General features: G+C 40.0%; 1 protein-coding gene across 1 annotated transcript; it reads left to right on the top strand.

Moving 5' to 3' along the window:
• Positions 1–1,282: 1,282 nt before the first annotated feature.
• On the top strand, positions 1,283–9,152 carry pias4a (protein inhibitor of activated STAT, 4a). Its single transcript, XM_083888455.1, has 11 exons — positions 1,283–1,327; positions 3,540–3,921; positions 4,012–4,096; positions 4,211–4,252; positions 4,527–4,617; positions 5,282–5,410; positions 5,943–6,048; positions 6,249–6,322; positions 6,412–6,572; positions 7,042–7,193; positions 7,286–9,152. Exons 1-11 carry the CDS (start codon positions 1,301–1,303, stop codon positions 7,558–7,560), a joined length of 1,524 nt encoding a protein of 507 aa, XP_083744581.1. The 5' UTR covers positions 1,283–1,300; the 3' UTR covers positions 7,561–9,152.
• The last annotated feature ends 626 nt before the right edge of the window (positions 9,153–9,778 follow it).

The raw sequence follows: 9,778 nt of genomic DNA on the forward strand, positions 1-9,778 counted from the left end.
AAATAATTTTAAAAATATCCACATCTCATTAGTCACTTATTCTGTATCTGCTTTCTCATGAGTCAATACGTCAATGTTGGGGATTTTAAACTAAGGGTCTATTTTAACAGCGTCTGTGCGTATGAAATCACAGGCCCATGAACGGTGGAATTGCAGAAAATTGAATCTGGACGGCACCATCACCTCACATTTGTCAAGATTACAGTAATGGTGCAGTATAAGATCTGCTTTGTCCTGTCAGTTTTACAAAGGGCATGAATGAAATTACAATCAGATCAGAACGTGGACACATATTGCCCTCTTCTGTTTAAATAATGGAACATATAATGAATACACAACATACAGCAGAGCAGTATCACTGTGATTCAGTTCTACACATGTAGATAGTTTTCAGTGAGTGACTTTTAATTTAATCTGATATATCTCCTATATTTTCTCTATTTTAACTCACAAAATAACACATTATACATATAATTAAACTGTTTCATGAAGCCATCTGTTCTTTTTTTAAATGTAGCCCACGATATTATGTATTGATGTTTCACCTCCAAAGTAAAGCAAAACAAAACGCACCATGTTATTACATGATACTGCAATTCCCTCAATTGATTTTCTCTTTGAATGAGGCTGTTCTCTGCCACATATGAGGCGCTTTGGAAACTGTGGACTGGATCACCAGAGGGAGCATAAACGTGCCCCCCCTATGCGTTATTTACATGACATTAAAAGCGTGACACAACGTGATGTTTCTGTATTAGACATCGCATGATCCATCTACACTCTGACGTATTCCGTGGTTTTTCTTAATTATTTGTTTTAATTCATTAGTGACCAGAGCTCACACAAAGCATTAACACTATAATCTAATGGCTGGACGAAAAACCTGAAATGGAATATTTGGCTCGGGGCGGACTTGTAGGGGCCATGCGACCGGATCCACTTAACACCCCAATGCTTTACGTACACCTTGCATTTTGTCCGTTTTCAAGACACACGTCCACAAAATCTCGATACCATTAAACCGAATTTTCATGGATATCAAATCACAACAACACGTGGTGTAATTACAACAAACCGCGGCCTATTTGAGAAAAGAGACCTATCTCTTAGTGTTTTTTAAAAAGTTGTACTGTAACTTTAAAAAAACCGTTATCCCGCCCATTTTGTATGCAGTTCTTCGGGCGCCGAACAAAGTCGTCCTGTGATTGGTTCAGGATGTGAGTCCATCAAAGCCACCTACGTGTTTCATTGGTGGGAGAGGAGCAGTCGTTTGTGACTCTCGCGGTACTGCTGCTCGAAGATGGCGGCCGAACTGGTGGAAGCGATGGTAAGTAGAGCTTGGCTAGTTTTGGTTTGAAGGGAGACGGTTGCGTGTGTAATAGCCAAACATCAGCACGTTTCGTGGGGAAACCCGGGCCTTTGTATGAGTATGATTTGGGCTTTGTGTTTTCACAGAAGAGGCCCATTGCAGTCAAAACAAAACGAACTAGCCTTCACCGCTAACAAAGCTAGTCTGCTAGGTAGTGTTAACAAGGCAAATGCGTTGGCTGAGCTAGCATCACGCTGCTTCCAAAGGGAGACATGGGAATGAATGATGGGCTCAGACACACGTTAGGGAATTCGCTGCCAGCTTTTTTACATCTGTGTTAATACATGGCGTTATTTGTCCACCAGTCGTGTTTGTCTGAAATAAGCTGGTTTGAGGAGCTGCGCACCTGTCAAAAATGTCCTGTTGCCATGATTGAATGCCGACAGTCCCGTGTTAGGGGAAGCTAGCCACTGGGTGGCACTTTATTGTTGATGTTCAAAGAGGCGCTATAATCCTTAATGTTACGTATACGTTTGCATAGCTCGTTATTTACAAGGCCAATGTGCATCCGCGTTATTGTTCGTCGAGGTAGACGTCTGCGGTTTTCCTGAAAAACAACATTTCGCTTGTTGACAAATTCCCTCACTCTTTGCTCGTCACTCGTTGCTGCTGCAATTTCATTAAACACTGTCATGAAAACCGCATGGTTCGTCTCCTTTTGCTTTTACTGGAATAAACTATTCTTCTTAATGTGTCAATACTGTATAGTAGTGCCGCGTGTATGGCTCCAACGTGTATTTGATTGTTTACTAATCGATTACGCCAACTATTTTCAAAATGTACAAGTTCGTTTGCTAGTTTTTAGAAAATTCTATCCATTTCAATTTCAAGGAAACTATTTGTCCCAATGGGTAATCCAATAACCCAATACTGTGCTTCTTAAATGTTCTGTTTTCTTTACTCCTTATGAGATACTCAATATTTTTTGTTTGTGGACTGGAAACACTGAGTGACATAAATATTTAATGTATTTTCATGGACATAGTTGCAGTTGTAATATTGATGATAATTGAAATCTTGACCCATTGTGTAAAGTAAATAACATTTGCGCTAACTTAAAACAATCATTAGATTTTATGAGAAAACTAGGGTTGATGTGGCCAAATTACACAATACTTCATTATTATTATTATTATTTTATTTATTTTTTAAAGGCACACATAAATAATTATTGCAATAAATGTCAGATAACTGAAGAAGACTGAAGAAACATCACTTCCTTCTAAATGGAGAAACGCGTCAAAGTAAAACTTTCATCGCAAATTTTTTGTACAGTTCATAAATATTATCTACTTATCTTGAACCTTTGTTATATTTATATTGGAGAGAGATGCACATGCTTATTGTTATGGAATTATTGTCAATCCTGAGACAGAAAATGTTAGTTTTGTTTTTCCTCCTCTGCTCAAGGTTTGGTTAGTGTGGTACACCTCGTGGGTAAATTAATTAACCATTTAGTCCTTCTAAAAGTCATTTGCAATTACTTATTGATAATCATTGAACCACTTTTTAATGGGACATATTGAAAGAAAGGTTTTTCTGCATATTTATTAGGTTTCACATTTTTGTGATTAAATCTATGTTTCTCTCAAACCTCAAGCACAATTCAATGTTTTCATGACTTTTTTTTCTTTATACATGTCTTAGATGATGGTTAAGGAAACAGATGTGTGAACATATATATACATTTTAATGGTCCTTTATTGGCCAAGACATTTTGCCGTGTCACACACAAGAAAGACTACAGATGCATGTAATCAAAATAATGATGACTGGGTTCCGTTTAGCTGCCTCAGTCCTAGGATGCAGGCTGCCTCACTGCCACACTGTCCTGACTTGCATGAACTGAACAGAGCTGATGTTAATGTTATCAGTTACACCTGTGCGTTTCGTGTTAAAACATGTCAAAAAAGCTGTGGTGATAACGGTCCATTGCTATTGCCAGTTCAGGATTCTAAAACTACTGAACGTTTCCAATAGTTGGTCAATTTGGTCAACATGGTTCAGAAAAGAGTCTGAAGTCACTTGTGGTATGCTCTGCATTTTAAATGGGTATTGGAAGGTATTATTGGCTCTCCCATTAAGTCTTATGATAGGCTAAAACTTCATCTGTCTTTATACATACTTGCATTCATTTCACATCTCTAATTCTGCCTTTTCCTCCCTGTAGAACATGGTTAAAAGTTTCCGGGTCTCAGACCTGCAGACACTGCTGGCCTCAATGGGTCGCAGCAAAAGTGGTCTGAAGCAGGACCTTGTGGGGCGAGCGTTGAGGCTGGTGCAGACTGAATACAGCCCAGAGCTTCTGAAGAACGTCAGGCAGCTCTACGAGTCACGCTTCCCCAAAACATCTGGCTGGCTTGCGGCACGGCGTCCAGAGAGCGTTCCAGTTGCCTACTCGCCCCTCAACTCCTCCCCCACTGCCACCTCTCAGGGCGCAGACTACCTCAATGGTATTTCCAAACCGATCCCCACACCTGCAGCAGAGGTTAAACTGGTGCCACTGCCCTTCTACCAAACATTGGAGACACTATTGCCACCAACAGAGCTTAGTAAGTTTCTTCATTCTTGTATTAAAATGATTGATTTTTTCTAAATTATTTAACTGTGTGTTATTTCAATTTGTTGACACTTGTTTACAGTTGCCCAGAACAATGAGAAACTGCAGGACAGTCAATGCATATTTGAGTTAACTCCAAACCAAGCAGATCAAATCAGAAATGCAAGGTAAGAAGATTCTTGCGTTTTCTTTCACAGATTAGTTCTGTTGAGGCAAAACCAGACTCATCTAAAAAGGTGTAAGTGATACTCATTTTGAATTTTCAATTGTCACTTCCTTAGTGAGCTTCGTCCAGGAATGAGATCAATCCAAGTGGTTCTTAGGTAAGTACCCAGTTATTTCTGTTGAAACTTAATATATATTTCAAAACCCTGCTGTCTGGTTGTGCTGGATCTGCCAGTGTTGGACAGAATATTATCACTAATGCATGAGTATGAAAGGAAAACTGTATTTTTGTCTTTTTCAAAATGATCATTGACTTTTGAGAATAGTTAAGTTCTCAGACTTGGCAGATAAAGATATAGTTATAGTAATTCGCTCAACCAGTTGGGTATTAATTTGGAAGTAATATTTCTCTCTTGTCTTTGTCTTTTACAGAATCTGTTACACGGACTCCATTGGTGTCCAGGAGGACCAGTATCCTCCTAACATTGCTGTCAAAGTCAACCAGTCCTACTGTCATGTGCCAGTGAGTTGACACAAACAAAAACAGGACATCGCCTTGGTTAATTTCTGTTTAATTTGAAACATTTTGTGAAGCTTAAACGTCACAGATATGTGTACTGTATAGTCTCATACACAGGCTGTGTAGTCAAAGCAAAAACTGTAATGTGATAGCCTTTGCGACACAGCTCACACATCCAAGTGATGTTTCCACATTGCACTTGTACACAGAACCGATTCAGACTCTGCAGCAGCTGCTTTTTTGACATGCACCAAACACTATGCAGTGGTAAAAAAGTTTAAAATTTCTTCAAATCTAGATTTTTAAAAATGCATTTTCAGCATCAATGACATGACATTTACAGTGATGAATCATGGCTCTCCTAGACTTTATAAATAGCTGCATCGGTGGTGTGCTAGGAATGGTTATGTTGGACAAGCATTGATTGAAGCTCAGTGTTACTGCAGAAGAGGACAACTATGCTCTAAGTTCCAATTTATCTCTACAAAAGTGAAGACTAGAAGCAGTTAGCAATTTTATGTCTCTATTTAAAAAAAATAAAATAAAAAAAAACGTAAATAAATACTTCATGGAAATTCTGCCACCTGCCATTCAAGCAAGTCGACTCAACTCAAACTATTTTATCTAGATAAAATAAAAATATAATAACTGTGTGTGTTTTTTACAGGGATATTACCCCTCTAATAAACCTGGTGTTGAACCCCGTCGTCCTTGTCGACCTGTAAACATCACTCCCTGGTTGCATCTCTCCACCGTCACTAACAGAGTCACTGTCACCTGGGGAAACTTTGGCAAGGTCAGTGTCCGAAGTTTGATCTTGTATTCTGGTAAAGCTTATGGTTATTGTGGCAACTATCTCCACTTGTTAAATAACAAGGGACTATATGTCTCCAAAAAATGGAGACGTAGTATTTTATGGTATAAAATCTAAAGCAGGTTGAATTACTTCCATCTGCTTAAATACTGCTACAATCCTGGACTGGTTAAGCAGCTGTTAGACCAGTGAAAACACTCGCCTCCATTTTTTTCTTGAACAATTAAAACAAGCTTTCTGATTTTTCAGCTTCTTAAATGTGAATATTTTCTAGTTTCTTTGCTCCATATAACAAATAAATCATTAACCAATTCATTCAAGAACATCAACTGCAGCTTTTTGCGCCTCATTTTTTCCATTGAATTAAGATTCAGAGTACTTTTTCAAATGAGAGTTTCCAGTTTGACTGTTCTGGGACAGCAATTCAGTGTACATAAGGTTGCAGATATTTTGGAGCTGCTCTATGCTCAAGTTTAAAAGAAAATATCTCACAGTGTCTGAATTATATTTTCAGCGGTACTCTGTGGCAGTGTACTTAGTGAGGGTCTTCACTGCAGCAGACCTCTTCAGCCAACTCAAACTCTGCTCTGTGGAGAGTGCAGAACGTTGTCGTGAACGCAGTAAGTTACTTGTAAAATCTGCTCAATTGTCCGTTTCTTAAAAAGACTGAAATATCCTGATATTCATGTTCAAGTAGATCAACTCTCAACATTTTTGGTGTCACCATTTCGATAGGATTGGATTGTCTATTTAATAGATATGATGAAATATTATCATGAAAAAAAGATGTCATATTATACGGTCTGCCATCTACTTGCAGTACAAGACAAACTACGCTTTGACCCAGAAAGTGAAATTGCAACCACAGGTCTTCGTGTTTCTCTCATCTGTCCAGTGAGTATTAAACATTGTCTTTTAAACATGTCCCTCTGAGTAGGATAATAGTTAACATACTGTGTCCTTCTTCCTCTCCCTTTCCCCAGTTGGTGAAAATGCGACTCGGTGTGCCGTGTCGGGTTTTAACTTGTGCCCACCTTCAGTGTTTCGATGCAGTCTTCTTCCTGCAGATGAACGAGAAGAAGCCCACGTGGACCTGCCCCGTCTGTGATAAGCCCGCTCCCTTTGAGCTGCTCACAATTGACGGGTAGGGAGAAAGAAACACGCTCTGACTTGTGCCATTCTCGATCATGAACTTTTCAATAAATTCTGAGTATTTTCAATTGTGCAATGTTAATGACCCTGCATGTTATGGAAAATGAATGATGTTGGGGGGGAATTTCAGGACTCTAGATACAAGTTGAATCATGCACCAACCATTGTATTTTCATTATTAAGGCTTTGTGAGTTTTGTTTGCCATGTTTTCTACACCTGCTATATTTTTCAAAACTTTTGATCCAGAAAGATGACCAACTTATTCTACTTGTACCAACAATGCAAAACATTTGTAACTACAATTCTATAGAGCTCAACATTTCTCGATGTACATGGCTATTTCCCCACAAAGAGAAAAACAAATAACACTGCAGTAGGAATGGCTCTTTTGTGTAATGTGTTAATTGTCTAATGCAAAATCTGTTATATAAGGCAAATCTAATAGAAGTGTGTATTTCAGGCTGCTATCTGAGATTCTGAAACAGACGAGCGAGGACATTGAGGAGATTGAGTACCTAACTGACGGCTCCTGGCAACCCATCAGCGATGAAAAGGAGCGGGACAGGGAAAGAGAACGCAGCAACACACCGGAGTACCCTGTTGTTGATATATGTAAGCGTCAAATCCTGTAACATTTCCTGAATATGTGCCCTTTTCCCCGCTTGTAAAATGTAAACGTTTTTAAATAGCATCTCTGTCTGCAGGCATTCCTGAGGCAAACGGTCATTCGCCAGCCCACAGCAGCACCAGCCTGACAGGCAAATCTGGAAGCAGTTCAGTGGGGATGGCAGGAGTCACAGGAGGCGCTGCTGTGGCGCCCGGAGGAGGTGCAGTAGTAGATCTGACTCTTGACTCCTCCTCGGAGGAGGAGGGGGGTGGTGCAGGAGGAGACAGTGAGGACACAGAGGATAGCGCCGACAGTCCTACTCCCAAGAGGGGCCGATATAACTATGACAAGGACCTGGTTACTGCCTACTGACCCTGCAGCTCTGTCCCCTCATAGACTGACACACAGAGACAGAGGCAGGGGGCTAAAACATGAGGACAGGAACACAGTAATCCACTAGATGCAACGACCCTCCTCGATGCTCCAGAACCAGAGCCTTTTAGCAGCTCTGATTTATACCCATACAAAACAAACATGCACTGTTGATGAATCTTCAGTCTAAAGTGATTAGGATTCCTCTTTGTACTGTACACCACTGGAAGCAACTAACTCTTTTTGGTCAACTGTCACCATGCAGTGAATATCTGCACCATCATGCCTGTACTAAAGAAACTGAATGGATCGCGCACCCAAGCAGCAGCACCACCACCCCCTCCCTTTCTTTCTTCCTCCCCTCCCTGACTATTTCCTCTCTACAACCATCACTCTTTGTATTTGACTTGGAATGACAGGCTCTTTTTTTTTTTTAGCCCTGAGCGATCAGTGTTTGCATTCATTTTTGTCACACGTGTGACGAACAGGCAAGTTGAAATGGAAGCTCCTCTGTAGTTTTTCTTCTTAAAGGCGACCAATTGGTAAAGAGCATAGCTAACTTTGGGGTTGCACAAGGTAGAATATGTGGTGTGATGCTAAATGAAACCTCTTCTCTTGGGTTAATGTTTCTTTGTTCTCAGAATGAATTCAAAGCTTGAAAGGGTTTTTTCAGGAATTTAACCTTTTTAATTATAAAAGGGCAAAACACAATACTGGCCTCAGTGTGTGATGCTTTCCATTTTTTTTTTGTCCTTAGATAAAAAGAACCTACCTCAGTCATAAAAACTTAGCAGACTGACCAGGGAGTAGCTAGCATAGAGCAGAATTGACGAGTCTTTCTGAAGCCAATTTTACACTGGAGATTTTTTTTTTTCGCATTGTTTTTTATTTTTTTAATTCAACGTACCATGCTGCTCTGTTTCCTCCAACAACAACACCGTCTTTATTGAAGGGCAGGCTAGACTGTGTAGACCATTACTGCAGTTATCTTGCTTTAATTTAATTTATTGAGGTGTGTGACACACATCAGCATTGCAGTTGAACTAAACTCATTAGAATTACTGTATGGCAGCTGTGCCAATGCAGGTGCGATTTAAGAAGGAAGCGTTTATACGGTTTTGGTGCCTTTTTTGTGGAAAGGATTGGAGTTAATTTTTTAGACTAAGCTGAGACCCCAGTCTGAGGTTTTATTTATTTCTTTCCAGTTAGAGAAATGGACATAGGCAGAGAAAGAAATCTGAGGTAAAGGACAGATATGGTACAGGATTCAGAAGAGCTCTCCTCCTTAATTTTCCCCTGTATGTTGGCATTGTTCTCAGCAAATATTTTTCTTATTTTATAGCTTCAGTCTCTTAACAGTTATTTGTGATAAATCGGCATAATATTAAGGCTTAGTTCTGTACAGACGGGAGCCTTCAGCTGTTTGAGTGTTCTGAGGCTGCTTTTTTTGCTCTGCGATTGAACCTGACCCGGGTCAGTACAACAACAACATTTAGTTACGTGTGATAGAGTACAACCCCACCAAGCTTTAAGTCATTGATGAAATTGCAAATTTCAAGCGGAACAAGTGGAGCTACTTCAACCAATGATTCCCCCCCCCCCCCTTTAGTCCTTCAGTGTAGATACGGTTATCATATCTTTTTTCTGGAATATAATTGTTATTAAATGGGTACATGCAGTAGGCTTACATCTAAGATCCCCCTGCACCTGCACTTGTATTCTGAGTATGCGATTGCTGCTCCTCAGGTAAGGATACACAGGCTGCAAATGTGGGTGTTTCTGTTTGTCCTCGGGAAGGTGAATTGCCTCAAGAGAAACTATGTTGCTGTGTTCATCGAGCTGTTTGCACTTTCATTTGATAACATCACCCCAAGTTAATGGCTTCTTTAGTTCAGTTCCATTTGTGTAGCGAGTATTGAGACCATTGAGACCTGATCTCCTCAACGATGCATGGGAATAAGAAGATGTGATTCTCGGAATGGGAGGAGTCCTACTTCACTGTAAAACACCAGAGGGAAAATGTCTTGACTCAAGTTGTGCATGGGTTTTTCACCCTCTTGCCATCACCTTTGTTGCGTTTAATCTGGTTTTCTTTCGCCTCGTTCGAATGCACAGAGAAATTTTGTTTTACACATTAATCTGGGGCCTTGCTGTTGTTAGTGAATGCATCACATGATAGAGTTGGTCTTTGAAAAAAATTAGTCAAATCTGGTCTTCC

This window comes from Microchirus variegatus (assembly GCF_963457635.1).
Source record: "Microchirus variegatus genome assembly, chromosome: 4".
Taxonomy (NCBI): domain Eukaryota; kingdom Metazoa; phylum Chordata; class Actinopteri; order Pleuronectiformes; family Soleidae; genus Microchirus; species Microchirus variegatus.

Bases quoted from the DNA above. Each gene is read 5' to 3' on its own strand.
- pias4a (XM_083888455.1), top strand. From the start codon at position 1,301: ATGGCGGCCGAACTGGTGGAAGCGATG. The intron at 4,253-4,526 runs GTAAGTACCCAG...TGTCTTTTACAG, and splicing joins TCAATCCAAGTGGTTCTTAG to AATCTGTTACACGGACTCCA. The intron at 6,049-6,248 runs GTAAGTTACTTG...ATCTACTTGCAG, and splicing joins AGAACGTTGTCGTGAACGCA to TACAAGACAAACTACGCTTT.